The 22,826-nt window shown below is 30.9% G+C and overlaps 1 protein-coding gene and 1 long non-coding RNA gene across 2 annotated transcripts in view; both read left to right on the top strand.

The window, feature by feature from the left end:
- Positions 1-2,763: 2,763 nt before the first annotated feature.
- On the top strand, positions 2,764-7,137 carry LOC147816657 (uncharacterized). Its single transcript, XR_015428641.1, has 3 exons — positions 2,764-3,614; positions 6,073-6,222; positions 7,014-7,137. It is a non-coding gene; the product is annotated as an uncharacterized LOC147816657 (long non-coding RNA).
- Positions 7,138-11,582: 4,445 nt separating this feature from the next.
- Cse1 (chromosome segregation 1) overlaps positions 11,583-22,826 on the top strand; it is a 90,775-nt gene continuing 79,531 nt past the window's right edge. Inside the window, exons 1-6 of the mRNA XM_087149809.1 lie at positions 11,583-11,721; positions 13,635-13,720; positions 15,300-15,445; positions 19,544-19,645; positions 20,744-20,889; positions 22,093-22,183. Coding sequence (XP_087005935.1) covers positions 13,636-13,720; positions 15,300-15,445; positions 19,544-19,645; positions 20,744-20,889; positions 22,093-22,183 — 570 coding nt within the window. The 5' untranslated portion in view covers positions 11,583-11,721; position 13,635. The remainder of the gene's footprint in view (positions 11,722-13,634; positions 13,721-15,299; positions 15,446-19,543; positions 19,646-20,743; positions 20,890-22,092; positions 22,184-22,826) is intronic.

Genomic DNA, 22,826 nt, shown 5'->3' with positions numbered 1-22,826 from the left:
GGGCCATCCAATAATTTTATACTTGTAGTGTTTTCAATCTAACGTGTTCTTTTAATTTGACTTTCAATTGTTGTTGTTGTTGTTGTTGTTAATTTATGTCGCACTAGAGCTGCACAATGGGCTATTGGCGACGGTCTGGGAAACATCCCGGAGGATGATCCGAAGACAAGCCATCACAATTTTGATCTTCTGCAGAGGGGATGGCTCCCCCACTTCGGTAGTCCAATGGCCTGCACTCAAAGTCGAGCACTTTATGGTAGAGCAGTTTAACGAGGACCAATACCACACACCCTCAGTCCTAGCGCAGACTGATCCAAGTGGCCACCCACCCGCGCACTGACCGCAGCCAGTGAAGCTTGACTTTCGTGATCTGCTGGGAACCGTATCTTCACAATCAGTTCATGGTGGGACTTCAAAGAAGCAAACTACAGATGAATTCGATGCTATGATGCTCCCCGAAAAGTAACAAAAGGCGCTATTTTGCACACTTAGCTGGAATCTTATATCCACCAAATAATCTTTTAAAAAATATCTTCGTGGTAGTGTTTTGTGTGTAACGAAAAATCTGATAATTTCAATTTAATCTTAATTAAAATTAATTATTGTTGTTGTGGTTGTTGTTCATTTACGTCGCACTAGTGCTATACAATGGGTTATTGGCGATGGTCTAAGATGATCCGAAGACATGCACACAAGACAGACATTACAATTTTGCTTAGAGGAGATATTAAGGTAGAGATAACCAATCTATTGTTTGAGCTCTGAAAACTTCTTCAGAGATGGGGTTACCTTTTCAGCGAAAAATTCATGGCTGGGGGTCGCATCATACAGGAATATTTTTAATAGTACATGAAGAGTTTTTTCTCTTTTTATTTTGAATGCCTTCCCAATTTTATTCGTGACCGTAAAAGATAAGTTTTCATATCAAAATACGTTAGAATATGCTCTCTACACTTAATTATTTACTTTTAATCACGTAATCGTAAAAAGCTAAGTTAAATATGATTTTAAAATCAATGAAATAAAAATGATGGTTTTTTGAATCGAGAAACAAATCGAATTGAACCGAAGTTATAAATTCGCGATTATAACTAATTTTAATCAATGCGTAAATTTTTTTTATTGAGATAACGTATAATATTAAGAAAAATTAACGGGACAACAAAAATGGCAATATTTTTATTCAAATAATATATATATACGGGTATACAATCATCTTTTGCATACCTTTTTTATGGTTTTAGTGTTGTTCATTATTTATAATTTTTCTGATAAAAACAAAATATTTTGTTCTATTTTTAAAATAAATATTAATATTGCTTAATACTCCACAGTTTGGGTTTCTAGTTTGCTTGCTATGCGATAATTATTTATTTTAACCAATGCAACAATTGAAATTTTAGTACGTTAACATAAAATAATAAAAATATTTGAACTAAAATAACAAATTTTGGTTTTGTTTTTCTCTTTATTTAAAAAAAGGTATTAATAAATATCTTATAAGAACATACTATCTACTTGCTGTTAGAAACATTGGCAGTTCTCGACATAATTAACATTTCATATAAAAAAAATATTGATAATCAAAAAGAGAATTATTCCCTTTTTATTCTCAGAAATCAAAATAAAATACATACAATTATAATAAATTATTGAATAATAGGACCCATTATTAATAATAGAACCTATAATAATCTAGTTAATATTTTCCTGAATAATAAATATACAGTAATAAATATAAAATTTTCTAAATAAATATGAATATATCCAAACAATTTTTTCTATATAATAAAATAATTTTCTAAAGAAATAAAAGAAAGTATTATTCGGCTTATAAATTTTATTTGAATATAATTTTACTTTTGATCGAAAAAATTATTTATAACGTAAAATTTACTTTTATTATACTTATATACTTTTTTTTTGTACAACTAAAATATATAATTAAATTCGCTTGAAATTATTAAAATATTTTAACGCATCAATATAAGTTACAGAGCGGGAATAAAAAGCGATTTGTTTGCAAAATAATGATGTGAAAAAAATGCGCCAAATCCGATGCATGTGCTTCATCAAAAAAGCAGTAAAAACACCAGAATATTTATATCATTATGTAATATAATTGTAATGAAAATACCTACAAATGTTAACAACATTATAATCTATTAATGTAAATAAAAATGTAAAAAAATATGTCATATTTTTCTTGTTAAAAACCAATTTAATTCATTCCATAACCTAACGTGCTAACATACAAATTGGAAATGAATGTTTACGAGTGAATATAAAAGAAAAAAAATTTATTTGAGAAATGCAAAACGTCCTCCTTTCATGAATTTTTCTTCACATTCGTATGCACAGCAGTATGAGTATTCGATCATTTTTATTGAAATTTATTGTTCAAAGAAAGTTCAGCAATCCACCTCATAGTATAAGTTCTACTGGGTTTACTGGAGAGAAAATCGTCCCAGAATCACGTGACAACGTTCTTTTCAACAAGGTAAGGGGGACTGGTTCTCTCTATGTAAATCTCTCCTCTAAGCAATTTTGATCCTCTGCAGATGGGATGCCCCCCCCCCCCCGCTGTGGTAGCCCGACGACCTGCACGCGAAATCGAGCACTTTATGGTAGATCAGTTTAACGCTGACCAATACCGTAGACCCTGGGTCCCTACTCAGATTGCAACCATCTGCACACTAACCGCAGTGTTGCTTGACTTCAGTGATCTGCTGGGAACCGTGTCTTCCCTTATGAAAATTTAAGGTATATTTAAGGTTGATTTGAGGTATTTTTGAGGTATTAAGGTTGTTTTGAGGTATATTTGAGGTATATTTAAGGTTGCAGAGAAAACAGAAATAAAAATTATACCTCGTAAAGGTTGTAATTAAGGTGTACGAGGTTGATTTATATATACTTCAGCTTGTTTTGAGGTTGTTTAAAATTCACTTCAAATCATCCAGACTGATAAGGTGATTTTTAAGGTATACCAGGTTTATTTTCTTACATTTGTAACAAAAGAGGTATTTTTGAGGTGTAAAATTTTTTACCTTATTTCAACTAAAAAGAGTGAGATATTTATTGAGGTATATGAAGTCATTTTATTTATACCTAAGCTTATTTTGAGGTTGTTTTAAATTCACTTCAAATCAACCAGACTGATAAGGTGATTTTTAAGGTATATCAAGTTGATTTTCTGATACTTGTAATAAAAGAGGTATTTTTGAGGTATAAAAAAATTGACCTTATTTCAACTAACGAGAGTGAGATATTTATTGAGGTATATGAAGTCCTTTTATTTATACCTAAGCTTATTTTGAGGTTGTTTAAAATTCACTTCATATCAACCAGAATCATGAGGCAGTTTTTAAGGTTCACCAGGTTGTTTTTTTTACACTTGTAACAAAAGAGGTATTTACGAGGTATAAAAAATATAATTTTTTTCAACTAAAGAGAGTGAGGTCTTTATTGAGATGTATGAAGTCATTTTATTTATACCTAAGGTTGTTTTAAGGTTGTTTAAAGTACACTTCATATCAACTAGCTCACTTCCCAGAGTTCCGTGCTAGCCGGCAAATGGCGTGTGTGTTTACAATCGAAAGTTTCTTTAAAATTCGGTAAGTGTGCTTGACATTTATTAATTTAGCTTTGTCACTTTTAATCAAATATGCCTCAACTTTCAAACTTAAATTTCATTATTTTTGTTTTAAAGACGCGTCCTGATCTTACATTATTTAAGTCGGAGGATATTCTTTGAGGCTATTGTTGTAGGCTTAGCAATAAGACAGATCAATCTAAATATTTCTCGTCGCTGTTTAGGGTAACGTTACTGGTGAATCGTTACAGCAGGTTACGCACAGTATATTTTATTGTTTGTAATTTATTCAAATATAACTATTCTTTTTGTTTTGCTCAAATGTATATGTTTTAACGTAGCAGTATGCAAGCTGATTGAGTAAAAGGTTCATAATTTCTCTTATAAATAAATCACTGAAAATTGAAAGTTAACAGTTTCTATATATTGCAGGTAATAAAACAAATAAACAATACTATTGTAAGGAACGAAATGCATATTTGTTGCCTTCAACAAAAATCTAACATACATATTTAACTAATAAAATAAACATATACAATAAAAATTGCAATCAGGGTAAATACATCACACAAAAATTTTAATATTTCTTCAAAAGTTGCATTTTCATAAAAATATATATTTACAAACATGAAGAAAAAAAACAATCCTGTTTTTCGAAGTAAATATTCATTTTTTTAAATTAATGTTTACTATTAACAGGTGATTCTAAGGTAGGAAACAAGTTTACCATATCAAATCAACAAATTTCATTAAAAAATATATGAGAATTCCTAATAAAATCTGAAATTTTTTTTTAATAAAAATATATGTAATATGAGATAAGATTCAAGCTAATTTTAGTGAACTAATTTTTTAACCCCCCTCACAAATTAATAAAGCAAACTTCATAAATTTTCATAATCTGAAAAATATTTTGTTTTTAAACTCCAGAAATGATGAGAAATTGGAAATTCTAACATTATCGCAGAGAAAGAAAAGAATTTTTTTTATTTTTAAATGTGCAGAGTAAATAAAAATATAACGCTAATAAATAAAGAATTTTGAAAATTAAATTCTAATAACATTAAATTATGTAAGGATCACAGAAAACTATAATATCAATGAAAAAAAATCAGAACCGAATAATTTCGGTAATAATAAGTGATTGATATTAGCAGCGATTACATTATATATAAGCGGGGATTACTGAACTTACATATACATTGCCTCTAGAGAGAAAAAAGTTATTCTAATTCTAGATTGTTCACCACATTAGCAAAATAAATTTTTCCAGTGTCATCGCACTGGATGGAAATACAAACAGAAGATATATTTGTCACAGGAATTAAGTTAAAGTTGCCAGAATTAGTTACTTGTGTAATATGGCTTAGTTCAACATTAAAATTAAGATTAAGAGAACGCATCTTTTCACCAGAAATCATTTCTTCAATAACACCATAATAATTCCAGCAACAGCATATTGAATTCTGACAAGTACAAGTTACTAAAATTTTTACGAAGAAATTAATGCAGCCTAGTTTAAGTTTACTTGCCCTTTTATACATAAGCTTGGTTTAGTTGAGTATCTTAAAAGTATTTGTATGTGTATCACCTATTAAATAATATCTGAAGTTAGTTAGCAAAAAGGCAACTATAGGTAAAGGAAAACTGGCATCCACTTAAAAAATTCTCATGCAAAATTCAAACTTTTTGTCCGTTTAGTCCACTAAGGCAACGCCCCGCTCTTCCGTGCCACAGGTCCTGGGTTCGATCCTTGGGCCGGGCAAGGTTGACTCAGCCTTTCATCCCTTCAGTGGGTCGATAAATGAGTACCAAGCATGCTTGGGAGCTAAACACTGGGGGTTCCGCGTTCGGCTGACCACCTAACCGGAACATCTGCTCCTGCATCCCAGAGCCCAAGGTCAAGAAAACTGAAATGGGCACAGTAGACCTTGGCCCTCTATGGGCTGTCGCGCCACTGTGTTTAGTTTTATTTTAGTTTTTAGTCCGCTAAGGCAAAATCTTGAATATTATTCTAGATCAACATGATGCAGTTTAATATTTTGGAATGATTTTCAATTTATTTTTAATAAGACTCGTGAAGACTCGTAAAGAGACTAAAAGAACATGAAAACTTTTCGTATAAATAGTGTGCTCTAATAAAATAGTTTTTATCTTTAATCCACAAAGAATATTGTATAAAACAAATTTACTGAGACAGCTATTCCAAAAAAATAATTTTATTATTTCAATTAAATATTAAAATCATTTTGGTGAACCTATACTTAATCTGCTTATATTGTAGTTAAAAAAGTTTAAAAGTATTATTGACTCTGGATTTTTGTTGTCAACATTAGTAACTTATCAAAGTTATATAAATATATATTTCAATTTCCTTCAATTTCTTAAAAAAAATCTCATCTGAAAATTTCCAAATGAAACTTGCTATGCAACTTTTATATAACTTGATTTTACTCAACTTGAACATGCAACTTTTACAGAGCTGCTCCGTAAATGGCATCCAGAATTTCAAGGTTTGAATAAGGCTGTCAATAATACGTGCTCTGCAGCTAGGAGGAAGTGGAGACTAGTAACTGGAGAGCCTTCCCCTGGGAGTAACTCTAAATATACACCAAAAAGAAAAAAGACAAGTAAATTATTCTCCTTTGATTCAATGAAATCTTTTCACCTAAAAAATTACTGATAAAGTTTGCATGATCTTTGATTTTTGAAAACATTATTTTATAGCATTATCTTAAATTATTCCCTCAGGCAAGTAAACATATAAACTTAATGTTGCTTTTATTTCGATGGGGCATGAAAAACACAAAACATTGATGTTCTACATTCTTTTATTAAAAGATGATTGATTCTTGATCACATTAAATAAAAGGTTGAAAATGACCTTTTGTTTTTAAAAACCTTACGTGATAGACAATTATTTTCGGAATCAGCAGCATTGAGAATTGGTTTTAGTACAATTTCTTTTGCGAAATTGGACTAAAAATTTAAACAAGCAGGCCAGTGTAATTGAATTTATTCAAAATTTGCTGAGAAAAAAATTTAAATATCAGCATAACAATCCATAATTAAAAATGGTCGGTTGAATTATTGGAAAATTAAGAATTTCAATAAGCGTGTTATTTCTACAGCAGTTTTTATATGCATCTTATAGAAAAATTAGCTTTTTTAAGTGATATGTTTAAACAGTCAAAATAAAGAATTGAAATATACTGGGAGGAGAGTTTTGCAGGTCATTATTATTATTATTATTCATCTGCTGTTACTAAAGAAACCATTTATTTATTCAAAATTGAATAGAAATAATAATAAAAGGTGATTTATGCAACGAAATAAGCTTTAAAATATTATTCTAATCTTTTAAAATTTGTCATTATCAATGTAAATATGACTCTCGCTAATTCAAATTTTTTATTTATAGGTTCCAATGCTCCAAATAACGTAAGCACAGCAAACTTGCAGAAGAAGCAGAGTAATTGTCAAGAATTTTGATTTCTTGAACGAAAAATTAATTTTTTTTTGTTAATAAAAGTTTTTATTTGTAAGCTGGCTAAATGATTTAAATTTGCTGTTATTTCGCTTTTACAAAAAATTAGCGCCTTTAACATCTGTTCTATATAAATGAGTTCCCACATTTTTCTGAAACAAATGTATCCTCTTTTCACGATAGTTTAATTGAAATTATTAAAATTACAGAAACATTTGAAATGTTCTTTTAAGGTTTATGAGTCAGCATACTTAACATTATTCAACTCTACATGTTAATTCAAGATTATAAAATTTTATGAACTATTTAATTACAAATTAGCACAAGGTTCACAAACTATAAATTACAGGCGTTAAGTGAAAATTCCTATTTTGAATTGTGTGAGGAAGAATACATTCCAATGGGTTGTATTTCAAAATTAAAGGAAGATATATTCTTTGCATTGCATTTTACTTTTCTTCACACAATACATGGAAATCAGTCGAAAATTCTTTCGAAAGAAAGGTTCATCCGTATTCCGCCTATGTGTTTAGAAAATAGTTTCTTAGCATCAGGATTAGCAGTGAAAATTAAGACAGACCCTAAAAAGTTAATAAGTAATTACCACCTAATGTGTAACATTAAAAACTCCATCAGAGTGATAAATACCTCTACAAGTGAAAAGATATATATTTTAGGTTAAAAATTAGCAGTCTAAGGAGAAACATTTTAATTATATTTAATTACCAGCATTAGCATAAAAAAATATAACCTGAAGGGAAAAATGGCATATTTTAGTTTGATTAAAAAAATTTCCTTTACAAGCATAAAAACTTATATTTGAGGTGAAAAATAATACACCTTACGTTAGTAAAAAATCACCTTTCCAACTATCAAAAATTACACCTGAGGTAAATTTGAAATAACCTGAAGAGTAAAATGACATGCCTCAGGTTGAAAAATATATACCTCTACAAGCATAAAATTAGATACCTGAGGTTGAAAAATAATTACCTGAGGTCGAACAACATACACCTGAGGTTGATTTATAATAACCTGAAGTGTAAAATGACACACTTTAGGTTGTTGAATAAATACTTCCACAAGTGTAAATAAATATACTTCAAGCTGATAAGTAATAACCTAAGGTCGAACAAAATACACCTGAGGTTGATTTGAAATAACCTGAAGTGTAAAATGACACACCATACGTTGAAAAATATATATCTCTACAAGCATAAAATTAGATACCTGAGGTTGAAAAATAATTACCTGAAGTGGAACAAAATACACCTGAGGTTGATTTATAATAACCTGAAGTGTAAAATGACACACTTTAGGTTGTTGAATAAATACTTCCACAAGTGTAAATAAATATACTTCAAGCTGATAAGTAATAACCTAAGGTTGAAAATGAAACACTTTAAAGTAGTAAATATCTACCTCTCCCAAGATGTAAAATTAAACACCTCAAGTTGAAACATATATACCTCTGGAGGTATATATTAAGGTATATTTGAGGTTGGTTTTGAGGTATTCATTTGCACCCTTTTCAACCTCAACGACGTCTTTAAATAACAACCTCCTTTATACCTTTAAAATATACCTTGTTTATACCTCATTTATACCTCGATTTTTTCATAAGGGTTAACTATCAGTCTACTGTGGGACTCAACACTGACTACACTCAATGCTCATGTACGGTGGGGATATCAGAAAATAATCCTGATAAAGGTTTCCAAGGTTTCGGATTTGTGTGATGGGCGTAGAATAGAGCAGATTGTCACAGATCTCGTTTTAAGGTTAGAAAGTTTACACGTAAACCAAATAAAAACCTTACTAGGTTTACACTAAGAGGTTTTTGCTGCGTTAAAATAAACCTTATGTTGCTATCTGTGGGGTGAACTGAATGCTCGAATACGCCATCTGGGGAGAAGATCGCTTCCATGTCTTCGGTCCTTCCCTCTCCTCCTCTTTTCAGTTGTATAGAAATGTTCTACGATATTTTTCGTATTTAACCCATATAGCACTCATCTTCCGAAACCTTTCCCTAGGACCTCCCAAATGCATCCCTTTCTTCCGAGGGAAGGCGCGGATAAATAGGGGAAAGCCGAGGGAAATTCCATTCTAACATTCCTACGGATAACGATACGTAGGAAGTCCTTCGGAAACATCGCCTACGGATATTCCTCCACTGGTCATCCGTTAGAAATCAATCCAATGGATTTTTCTCCCTGGTTATTCCGTAGGAGCATCATAATTACTTATGTCTGTGCGTGCAACCGGCTGAGCAATTGCGCATGCGCTAGATGTGCTTGACTAGAATTTAATTCTCAAAAAAGAATTTTTGAAAAGTAACCCTGCTGAGTGTAGCTATGTTGACTGTTGTAATTTTGAGCTCTTCATTTATGATTCAGTAAATAAAGTAAGTTAATCGTTTTGAATAATTTTTTTCAGTTTATAATATTGTATCTATGTATTTTAAACGTTTACCACATTTTATAATTCTAATGATCTGTGTTAAAGTAGTTAATGATTTCCACGTTACTGAGTTAGGCCTAGTAACATACTTGTTCTCCGATTTTATCTTTGATATAATAAGAAATGTCTGTTAATAAAAAGAGTATTATTTTAAAGATACGATAGTTTATTATTTTGTATGTGTTTTGTTTGTATTTTGTTTATTATTTTTTATGGCTCAGTGGGGCTTTAGTGAGGGAACTTGTTTATTATTTTGATATCAAGTCTTTCCTTCTATTGCCCCTTCTAAGCCGCATCGTTTGATTTCCACAAACAACTTGGAGTTTTTGGGAATCTAATAATGTAGATGTATTAGTAAGTATAATTATATGTATTAGTAGCCTAAGGGAAAGCCATAAGATTCAAATCTACCTCAGCACTTCCTAAAGAGAGTACCCGAGGAAAGTATGAGACTTTGAAACTTCCTCAGTTCTTCCTTAGGAGACATCCCGGGGAAAGCCATCGGAAAGTATGAGACCTTGAAACTTCCTCATCATTCTTCCTCGGCTCCTCTTATGGAGTGACTTTCGGGAAGCCCGCCGGAGGAACTGAGGAATTGAAAGGTGCGGACATTTTGCATTACTGAGGAGCTCCGCGGGAGGAATTCGGGAAAAGTCGGGAGCTCCGGGGGAGGTTGAGCGATTCCTCCGTGGGAGCTACTACGGAAGAATTTTTGCTATATGGGAATTGATAAAAATGCTTTTTGAAATTCCCCTGACGCTTTCTTTTAGAACTATGTTTAATGTAGTTCTCAATTCCATATAACTTAAAAGTTGAAACGAACTTAAAAGTTTTTAATCTATCTGATAATCAAGACAGAAACTAACATGCTCTGCAATGAAACAATGACATGAAACTTCTGCTCTAAGCCGCCTGCAGCCCATTTCGATCACCAATTCGTAGAATAAGTTTGGTAATAATATCGGATGGTAGTTCTAGGACGGCACCTTATTTACGTTGTATGTACTAGAGTTGCACAATGGGCTATTGGCGATGGTCTGGGAAACATCCTTGAGGATGATCCGAAGACATGCCATCATAATTTTGATTCTTTGCAGAAGCGATCTCATTTTCAATTTAGACATAGATCTGAAGGAGATGGACATTTTCTCCAGGTCCCGGTACCATACAGACTGGTACTGCTTAACGACCGACCACAGGGTTTTCGATTCCACAGATTTTACGAGCACATGTATCACATGTACTAGGTGGGTCTTAGCAAAGTAGTGGTTCGAATCCAAGTCCGTCAGGACCAGAGTCTGATTACTTAGCAACTGAAATACCACCGTCCGAGATACAATAATACACTTCCTAATATCTGAAAATATTTTGAAATTTTCCGGTATATCCCTCCGCTTATGTTATGCTTACAACGCAATAATGTGCGAGCAGGCTTGATATTCTAGGAAGTTTTATTATTGTGATTTTTTACCAAATTTAAGCAAAATTTTACCTTTTATATTTTTTTGACTTATAAATTCTAACAATTCGTGTGCCGAAAACAAATTTAAGAAAATTAATATCATAACATTAATAAAGTGAAAGGTTTCTTACGTTTTGAGGGATCAGTATGCGTGGGGACCGAGTGTGTGCGGTATTGGTCCTCGTTAAACTGTGCTACCGTAAAGTGCTCGACTTCGCACGCAGGTCGTCAGGCTACCGAAGCGGGGGTGCCACCCCCTCCGCAGAGGATCAAAATTGTGATGGCATGTCTTCGGATCATCCTCCGGGATGTTTCCCAGACCGTCGCCAATAGCCCATTGTGTAGCTCTAGTGCGACGTAAATAAACAACAACAGCAACCTACGTTTTGAGTGTTAACCCTTATTTGGTTATAATTGTGCAAAATATTGCCTGGGAGAAAGTTAAATTGAAAGAACGCGTAATATTGTGAACACTCTAAGTATAATAATATTGAATGGAGAGCTTTTCCGAGCTTATGTTAAAAAATCAGTCGGAAATAGTAACTCAGAAGTTAGGCGAATTTTAACCCTTAGCGCTATCTATGTTTAGATTTATACGGTCAACCATCCATTTAAATGCGATTTGAGACTGTAACTGTATTTGCAGTCAATGGTACTGTGGTGTTTTGAAATCTGTTCTAGGTTTTCAGTTGATTTGCCTTGTGAAAGAATTTGAACCAAGTTTGTAGTTATTAATTGCTATATTTGTATTTACTTAAAAAGAATTAAAAGCATAAGTTATACTGTATTAAAAAAAATTGTCTACTATTAAACTTTTAATGATTTGCTATTTAGTATAATTTTGAAGTTTATTACATACACCGGCTTACAAACTCCTGCTTTCATCTCATTTCTTAAAAGTCTCATGAGTGATCAATTTTGTCTACTATTAAACTTTTAATGATGTGCTATTTAGTATAATTTTGAAGTTTATTACATACACCGGCTTACAAACTCCTGATTTCATCTCATTTCTTAAAAGTCTCACGAGTGATCAATTTTTTATAAATCAATTAAACTTGAAAAATTTTCAAAATGTTATTAAGTAATGTACTGGGGTCTTTTGGGTCCATTGTTTTTGTTTTGCTGATAATCTGAGAATGGTGCAAATTCATTTTTTTATAATAATTTCATTTAAACTAATATGGGCAGTGATCTTTAAAATGCGTGGACTTTTTTTTTACTTACATCGCCATGTCTTGGCAACTTCCAGGCAGCGGCCCGCGAGAAACTAAAAGAAAAACATCACGAAAGGGAACCATCTCGAAATGTATTACTCATAGCCACCCCTACATCTACATGTCTTTTTTCTTTTTTTTTTCTTCTAAAGTTTGCAACTTTAAAATACTTTGGCGCTGCTATTTATACCCTTCATATGTTTAGCTTTCCTTAACTTTGAAATTTTAAATTCATCATATATAGTTTTATTTTATTTTACAACCGGCGTTGAACAGCAGACCCAATTTTGGGTTTACGACTACTATTCAACTCTGTAGCCCTGTAGATTTGAACCCTTAAAGACAAAGGAACTCCTAGATCAAGTATTGGAGGAATGGAAAACCACAAAAACCTCCCAGAGTTAGCTTGACAGCTAGGGACTCTAACCCAAGGCTTGAAAAACCACCCTGTCCTCGGCTGTCAAAAATTCCCCTTGGACAATGAATTTCCCGAATCCGACATCCGCACGGACAGCCATTTTCCCGTTAATGTTAGTGATACATTTTCAAATTTTGTTATCTTACAAGAGTCTAGTGCCTCACTTCTAAAATGACCCTCTAATCTAGAAATACAGCAACATACTGAGCATGGTGGAATTGATGTTTTCTCTGTCTCCTGTACTGCAGCGGTTGAAAGGGACATTTGTTATCTAAATTATTTCATAAAAGAAATAAATTTTATAAAAAAAATACTGGGTTCCTATTAGTAACCTAGTACCTATTCCTTTTATTACTGTATAATGCAAGCCTAGTATTTGTAATCCTAGTGACTACTTATTCATTGTGCAATTTATATAAATGTTTGTAATAAAGAAGAGAAAATTATATTTTTATTTATTTAGAAGCGACGGGTTAGTTTCAAAGGAGGACGGGTACATTGTTGGACAAGCCGTCCTCAGGGACGGGTAAAAGTTTTGAGTTTTTTCGAGCCCTGCTCTAACCCATGATCCATCTGCCACTAAGGATTATTTAAGTCAGCACTGTGTTTGGTGGCATCACAGAAACAAATTGAAAAGTATAACTTATGCACCCCCAGGCACACATGTAAATGTTTTTTTTTTTTTCAATTTGCAATTTTAAAATTTATATAGCACCATTGTGATTGTAGTTAGCGCCACAGATTAGGATAACATTTTATCCAAATTATATCTGTTATAATTGCGTAGATTATTTCATGTGATTATGATGCTGAGGATTAAGCAATTACTTTCATACCAAAAAAAATGGTGAACAAAAATGATTAGGCAGATTTCTGTGTATGTCCCTAATAGTGCACAATACGGAATAAGGTTTGATTTGTAGTCTTTGTATTCATTTATATATATAAAAAATAAAATAATGTAGTTACTTTTGTTAATTGAGTATAAAATTTTTCAGAATGGAGGTAACACCAAATAACCTTCAAACACTAGTGAATTATTTACAGCACACATTAAATCCTGCTCCTGAGATACGAAGACCTGGTATATTTTATTTCATTGTTATCTATAGAATAGTTTTTTTAAAAAATTTCTTATTATGTAATCTATTTATGTTAAGGCCGGCCGCACACTGAGGGAGCTAGCGGTAGGTGAAAAATCTCCAGTTGCCTCTTGACGAAGAGGTTTTTCAGGGGGTGAGTTGCAAAATGATTGCACATTGAGAAGTGTAATTGCCTCCTCAACGCAGGCGCAGATTTTGTCTAAACTGGCGTCATCGAATAACGACATTAGTGTTAGAACTGGTTGATGTAGGAAATTTGATATCAGGATATATCGTCTGTTAAACATCGCATTATAACATAAGTTCGAAAGTTTTTTTTTTTCTGAAAAAACTTTACAATTATAAATTTTTAATAAATCAATAAATCTGTGACAAAAGAAAATGTTAATTAAAAAACTGCTTCTATATCATTTGCCTTGCTTTAAGTTTTTCTCTCAAGTTAAGGATTAATATCGGTGCTAGTTGAATATTACTTTCCCTGCGAGTTGAAGATTAATTTTATTGAAAGTTAAAAAAACATTTTCTTTGTCTGCAGTCACAATTTTTTTGATTAGTAATTCTTAATAAATGTTTCAACCACTGCTGTGTAATGTTAACATTAAACAACTTTATGAAAATTATTAGTCTTTTAACTTTTTAGGAATACATTACTCATCACTCAAAAAGATGGTTTAGAAAAAAAAATTTCCTTAAAGTGTATCATAATATAATTTTATAATGTTTTTTTATTCCTTCTGAATAATAGTATCTTTTCAAATAATGTAATGTTGATAGTGGTTCTTTCTCTATGAAAGATAAAATTGCACAATATTGTCAGACTCAAGACAATGGATAATCTGCGGATTCTGTATAAAGGTCCAATAAAATTTTTAAACTTTATATTATAAATTGAATTATATACTTCTATTTTGCATAATTCATGCTGTTAATTGTATGAAAATTTTTCTGTAATTTTATAATTGAACACCACTTATTTCTCGTTTGTAAACTTTGTAGGTAATTTGATTGTTAATTGTTGTCATAAATATAATTATACCGGAACGAACCGGACCGGAACGAAATTCGATAAATTTTCCCGCTATTTAAAATTTTTTTTTTCCTTACTCATAAGATTTTAGGATTTTTCTTTCTTTTTTGAAAGATGTTTACCTTACCATCATTTTAGAAATAATCATTAGTGTATTACTTCATCGTTTTTTCTTTTTAAGATTATTTCTAAATATTTTTCTAATTTTTGTTGGGTTTAACAATAAAAAAACCGCTTTTTGTAGCGAATCAGAAAACCGGAAAAATCAGTTATCCGGAATAGCGATGGTCCCAATTGTTCCGGATAATCGGTTCCCTACTGTATTATATTATATGGTTAAAAAATAACCTGAACTTTAGAAGTCTTGAATCCCAAGGACCCATTCATTCCAAAATTTAGCATGATTACTGACTAATTATGTAGAAATTAATTTGAGTGACTCTTTTTCTTTGCATTTACTTTCCTACTTTCTTCTCTTAATTTTACCTAGTTTTAAATGTATGTATGCGTACATGTATCTATTTATATTTCAGCTGAAAAATTTTTAGAGAGTGTTGAAGGAAATAAAAATTATCCTATTCTTCTCTTGACTTTGGTAGACAAAGCTGATGTAGATCTCACCATTAGAGTCGCTAGTGCTATCACATTTAAAAATTATGTAAAGAGAAATTGGAGAATTGTAAGTTAATTTTAATTCTCATTATTTGCATATATTTTTGTATTAGTGTGTATGTATATATCGATATATACATAGACACATATACAGTACTATGTCCCATGTCCGGATATCTGTTTACTGGAGGGTCTTTTTTCCGGACACTTTTTAACTGAACAAAACTTTTCCCTTTAAAAAAAAAGCATATAAAGGCAATAGTATGCAGGGATGAAATTACTTTGCTTTTCTGATAATTTAATAGAATTAATAATAGAATTAATAGAATTATAATTAATAGAATAGATAATTAATGGAATTATAAATAACGTAAACAAAATTTAGCATTTCACTACAGCTAAAAAAAATTGCAAATTTTTTTTCTATGTCTCGCGTAAAAGGATTAATATACTGCTACGAATCATGTACACGATTTTAGAGAGTTCAGCGACTTCAAATTTTAAAAGAAATTCTGATTTAAGATGAACTATTCACAACTATGCAGGCTATTAAATTATTATTCATGGTGTGTAGTGTTTTTTAAAAGTGCTTAAAGGTGCTTATTTTCAAATTTCGTTTTTCAAAAGCCCTTAAAGGTTCTTTCTACCTTGGGTGTTTTTGAAAAGTGCTTAATTTTACCTTTTCGAAAATGAGAGTTTTTTCTTTATCATGTCCATTATGTATTGAACAAAGGCGTGTGCTTTTCACATTGTTCTATTCATCATTTTCGCAATTCATTAATTCACAATCTATTTCGGCGTACCGTTGGTCCATAGCACATAAAAGGACCAATCATTTTACATGTTTGATGAAATCCTTGAAAGTCCACATGTGCCTCTACTGAACTCGGGGATTTGCTGAGATTCTTGCACTCTCATGTGCAACTCTGCTGCATTATGCAAGATATTCTCCGTTTCAGGCTTCATTTTCCACCTTCTGATATCGTACCGAAAAACTTTTTATAATGGCCAAACATCTTATTATGGTGGCTAATATAATCAAGAAAAGAGTTTTTAGTCAGAAACTGGTTATTTTATCATGATCATGTAAAGTCTTTGAAAATTATTTTGCATTTTGTTATTGTATATAGTGCTTAAAAATATTTTTTGAGTGCTTAAAAAGTGCTTATTTTTTGTTGAAAGATTTGGCTACGTACCCTGTTATTCAAAAGAGCAATGCAGAGTTTGAAGATCATAATAATATTATATTAAAAAAAGAAATCAAAATTTAAAAAACTATGTGGAAATTATAAACTGTTGAAAATGTAATCTAGAAAACCAGATAGACAATAAAATTGTCACAAATCGAAAAGTAATTCTACGAATGGTCGATTCGAATATTTCCTGTATATATAATAATGTATCATTAAAAAAAATACGAAAATCTGTAGAAATAACTGGCAAAAAAAAGAGATTGTAAATCCACTTGGAATTGTGGGGGAAACATCAATTATTGTGATAAAAATGCGTGATTTGAAGTTTGTAGCATGAAATATCTTATTAAAGCATTGAAATTTTAAAAGCCAAGTGAAAATCCGTATTTATTAATCAGTCTTCGAAGTCATACATATTCACTGTGGAAGCGTCGCTAATCGAGTAGATCTAGAAATGATTCTAACTGAAACGCGTGGCTTGGAACTTGCGGTGTGTTATACCATGCGGTGTGTTATACCAGATTTGTAAAACCATGTGGAAATCAGTTGCAAAAATAGCGCAACCCCGCAAACCATGTGGACTTATTCATTTATTGGAATTGACATTATCGTCTTTTTGTTATTTTTTATTTAATGAGGATGTTTTGATGTTTGTTTACCTTAAGGACCTATTATCTGAGAAAATCTATTTTCTGGACTTGCCGAAGTCTCGATGATGCTGAACATGGGACTTTCCATTGTATATATACAGTGGTGGCAAAAAGTGTGAACACTTTTTGAAAGTTTCATGTTTTTCAACTTTGTGTGCTTGTAGAATATATTAATTTTCACTTAAATACAAACGTTTCTATATCAAATTGAAGGTAATTTAATGTAGAATTTAATAATAAATAACAGTATTACAGTATCTGTATTACAAAAAAAGTTATGCAATTAATAGTAAGATCTATCTTAGATTTGCATTTTTTTACAGTGATACTTACACAATCAATACTTAATAGGATAACCCTTATTTTTTAAGACAGCTTCACAGCGTCTTTTCATTGAGTGAACGAGTGTTTGGAGCTCATCTTTCGTAACCACATAGTGCCAAGAATCAATTATAGCTTCAATAAGTTGTCTTTTATTGGATGGACGTTTTTTTCGTACAAGAATTTTCAAACGTCGCCACAAATTTTCAATTGGATTGAGATCAGGGCTGTTTCCTGGCCATGGTAATATATCTATGCCTTTATTTTGAAAGCATGTTTTGCATACTTTTGCTGTGTGGCATGAAGCTGAATCCTGCTGAAAAATAAATGGTTCGTTGTTGGGAAAGAGATCCCTGATGGAAGGTATCAATTTTGGTTTCAGGACAGTTTCGATGTATTTTTTGGCATTCAGGATGCCAAATCAGGCCGAAAAAAAATGCACAAGTGCTACTACCAATAGAAAAATTAAATGACTATGCCTTCAAGATAGAAAAATGTCATTAGATGTGAAATGAATGCAGCTGGTATTGCAGTAAGTTCAAGATCAATAAGAAGAAGCTTATCAAGATTTGGACTACAAGCTAGAATTCCGAGGAAAAAACCATATTTAAATCAAAAGCAACTCGAGAAACGAGTTTAGTCGGCAAAAGAACACATTAAATGGTCAGAAAATCAATGGAAGCAAGTAATCTGGAGTGATGAGAGTAAAATATCTCTCTTTGAAGTGATGGTAGAAAATACGTGAGCCGTAGAGTAGGTGAAGCGCTTCATCCTGATTGCATTGAAGTAACTACTAAAATCCAACAAATGTCATGATTTGGGCATGTATATCTGCAGATGGTGTGGGCTGCATTCAAGTGATTGATGTCATCCTGAATGCCAAAAAATACATCGAAACTGCCCTGAAACCAAAATTGATACCTTCCATCAGGGATCTCTTCTCCAGCAATGCACCATTTATTTTTCAGCAGGATTCAGCTCCATGCCACACAGCAAAAGTATGCAAAGCATGGTTTCAAAATAAAGGCATAGATATATTACCATGGCCAGGAAACAGCCCTAATCTCAATCCAATTGAAAATTTGCGGCGACGTTTGAAAATTCTTGTGCGAAAAAAACGTTCATCCAATAAAAGACAACTAAGTGAAACTATAATTGATTCTTGGCACCATGTGATTACGAAAGATGAACTCCAAACACTCATTCACTCGATGAAAAGACGCTGTGAAGCTTTTATTAAAAATTAAGGGTTATCCTACTAAGTATTGATTGTGTAAGTATCACTTTAAAAAAATGCAAATCTAAGATAGATCTTACTATTAATTGCATAACTTTTTTTGTAATACAGATATTGTAATACTGTATTTATTATTAAATTCTACATTAAATTACCTTCAATTTGATATATAAACGTTTGTATTTAAGTGAAAATTAATATATTCTACAAGCACACAAAGTTGAAAAACATGAAACTTTCAAAAAGTGTCCACACTTTTGGCCAACACTGTATATCTATATATATATATACATATATAACATAGCTGCCAACTGTTCCTATTAAATCGTATTTGTTCCGAAGTTTTAGCTTTGTTTCGAAAATACGATTTTAGATCAAAATGTTCTGATTTTTCAATATTCTAGCCCCTTTTCACTTTTGCCAATTTTCTTTCATCCCAGGAAAGGTCCAGGAAAGGTCCGGGAATCAAAAATTTATAATCCGACAAAATTTTGAAACTTTAACTTTGTGTCATTATTTTCTCTGATTGGCTTATCATGCTTTGTGTTCCTATTTTGGTTTTTAACAAGTTGGTAGCTATGTATATATATAAACTCTGTATAAAAGTCATACAGTATAGTTTCGAAAGTCCAATATTCTCTCTAGTGATAGAAGAATTTTTATCCTATCGTAACAATTTTTCAAAAGTTCATATTTTCTCTTTGTTTCTGTACCCTTCATTCAATTAATATTTAATGCTAAATAAACTTTTATGACTATTTTAGATTGAAGACTCTGACAATAAAATTCATGACTCTGATCGAGAAAGTGTTAAAGGCCTTATAGTTGGACTAATGTTACGCAGTCCAGAACAAATACAAAGGCAGGTCTGTGGCACTTTTATTTTCGGAAAAATCTTTTTCTTAAATCCTTTTCCCCCCAAATTTTTTAAGTGTTAATCGAAGATTATTGCACGGAACACGCACAAAGGCACTTTTGTACTTTTAAATTTTCAAAATAGTTTATTTTTTAAAAGTTTGCCAAACTTATTGTTTTTTAATTATTTTGTTTTGTATCTAAAATTTTTTATTGATTAAATGATCTATCTTGTAAAATTTATCTATTCTTGAAGTGTAACAACAAGGTGTTAAACATCTAATGATTTGTTTTATTCAAGGCTACTCCATTAGGTCTAGTCTTATAAGATTAGTAAATTTTAGATGTTTGCTTCAATTTATTACATTTATTCTTCATGTTGAATTTACAAAACTATTGAACAAGTAGTTATATAAATTTAACATGAAGAATGGCTCTAATTACATTGGACCTCAATGGCTCCAAGCAGTTGACAACACAAATTTTATATTTCACTTGGAAAAATTAACTATTAAAAGTAATCCTCTCGAAGCAATGATTTTTTTTACTGTGTGAAACATATTTAAAAGAAGAAGAAGAAAAACAATTTTTTAATAATTAACCCATATTCTTAAATAAATCTCTAAAACTAAAAAGATGACTTTCAATCTGGACTTTTTTATTTTTTGTAGAATTCTTATTTTCCAATTTTTATGCAACTACAGTTACACAAACTTAACAGTGTATTTTAACAATTACATAATCTTAAGACATAGCTGGATACTGTTAGAGGTGTGGAAAGTAAAGAAGTAAAAAAAATAGGAGAGAATATTGCCAACTCTGAGTAATTAAGATTAAATAAAGAATTTTTTTTTAAAAAAATTGTCATTTAAAAGATAAAATTGTGAATTAGAAATTTCAGAAGGAAGAAAACAGGAAACACATTATGAATAGTGCATAATCTCACTTGTTTTATTACAAATTTCTGTTATAGTTAAATATCTTAACTCCATCAATTTATTTACTAACAATCCTTATTTCTGTTAATTGATTTATATTTCTTCTTTGCATTTGTATATCTCAAAATTATGTGTGGATGTTTGAATGTTTCATAATACTTAATTCCATAGTTGAGTGATGCCGTCAGCATTATAGGCCGTGAGGATTTCCCAGAGAAATGGCCGAATTTAATTCAAGAAATGATTTCCTATTTTAAGAGTGGAGATTTTCACGCCATTAATGGAGTACTTCACACTGCACATTCCCTTTTCAAAAGGTTAGTTTGTCAAAAATGTTTTGAGAAGGTTTTCTTAAAAATTAAGAGCCATGCTCTGAACTGAGTTAGTTTTGTTTGATAAATTTCATTGAAGACACTTGTGAAAGGGTTTTATAAATGTTGTTATTAGTTTATTTTCAACTGTCTGAAGACACTTTTCACAGAAAATAATTTGAAAAGTGCTCTAATCATTATCAAAACTCTTTCATATGTTTTTACTTTAAAATTTTTTAAATCATGTGATTTCTAAATATTGTTCATTTCCCACTCTAGTGGTAAACACTCTAGATAAATACTATGAAAAACCAATGGAATAAGGTAAAGTTTGTTGAATATGTGTAAAAAAAAGTACAAGAAAAACAATTATATTTAAAAGCTGCGAAGATTGTTTTGTTATTAAGTATTCCTTCAGGCAATTATTCCTGACTATTTATTTCATTTAATCCTTAATGTTTATTCAATTGTTAGAATTATATCAACAACTCACCGGAGGCATTGCTCTATAATTTTTCTATTCTTTATTTTTGATGATTATTTAAGTTTAAAAAAGAGAAAAAATTTAAATGAATGAGTACATAATAAATTTTTTGAATTTACAAACTTAAATTATTATTAATTAATTTGATATTTCAAAATATACTAAACAAATCAAGATAGATTGGTTCTTAAGTGCATGTTAAATAAATAAAAAAAAAAAGCCCCAAGAAAAAAAGCTTCAAGCTAACTGACCTGAAATTAAACTATAAAATGGACCAGTAACATTTTTTTTATATACTATAAAGTAACAGTTCTTGACCTTTAATCTATTATTTCAAAGAGCTCTTAACTGGTATGCTTTTTGTTTCAAATCCATCTATCAATGATGCCATCAGTTAAATTATATTGTTTTTAGAGTCTTTAATAATTACGTGATACATTGATAGAATGTATTCAAACTTTTATTTCTAAAAAATAACTTTCAAGAATTTATTTTTAAAGCTTATTTGATTGAAATAAAAAATAAATTTTTTTTTTTCATGAAAGGGATATTAAATCATCGGAAAAATTGCAATTACGTAATTTTTTTGTGTTGCATAACGTAATCCTGAAAATTTTTTCTTTTTTATCTGCCATAAATTTTTAAATGATCCCTAAAATAGCATAAATTTTATTTACCTTTCAGGTTTCAAATAAAATTGCTTGAATAATGTATTTTCTTTGCAGATATCGCTTTGAGTTTAAATCACAGGCCCTGTGGACTGAAATAAAGTTCGTGTTGGATAACTTTGCCCAGCCATTTACAGATCTTTTTCAAGTTTGTAAAATATTTCCTTCCTTTGAAACCTTGTTTATATCCTTCCAGTAACTTATTGATATAGTTTCTAGCCCTGTGGCAGAATCACTACGACATTGTCGCAGAACGTTACAAAGTTCTTGCAAAAATATTTTTCTTTTGAAAAGTAAAAATAAATTATTTTTTTTTCTATGAAAATTTACACATAATATTTGAGTCATTCGTTTAGATAATAACTTTTTAGTGCCTCAAATAATGTCGATAATATCGTAAATCGATGTAATGTTTCAAATGTATTTTCAGCAGTTAGTGATATCGATTTTCATGTGGATTTGAAATATCCCGATATATTTCAAACAATGTGGAAAATTCGAATCGTGCATTTGAGTATTGACTTTTTAAAGCAATAATTCTATCGAATTTTCGGCAGTTATGGCTATTGATTTCTCCATAGTTTTTGAATCTGATATTTTTTATTGGATATTATTTATTACAATTACCTAATCTCGAAACAAAACATGCATTCGAGAAGTTCGATTCGCGTGATTTTGTTGTCTATCTGTTTTTTTGGCAATTACTACTACAGATTTCATGATTTTTAATTATTTACAAAATACGAAAAAGGAAATAATTAGTGCCTTTCCTCCCCCAATAAAATCCGAGA

The sequence above is a fragment of the Parasteatoda tepidariorum genome, chromosome 1 (genome assembly GCF_982258835.1).
Source record: "Parasteatoda tepidariorum strain Cologne lab strain chromosome 1, Ptep-v5.0, whole genome shotgun sequence".
Taxonomy (NCBI): domain Eukaryota; kingdom Metazoa; phylum Arthropoda; class Arachnida; order Araneae; family Theridiidae; genus Parasteatoda; species Parasteatoda tepidariorum.
Note: the sequence above shows the minus strand (reverse complement) of the source record. Positions and strands in the feature narration are given on the sequence as shown.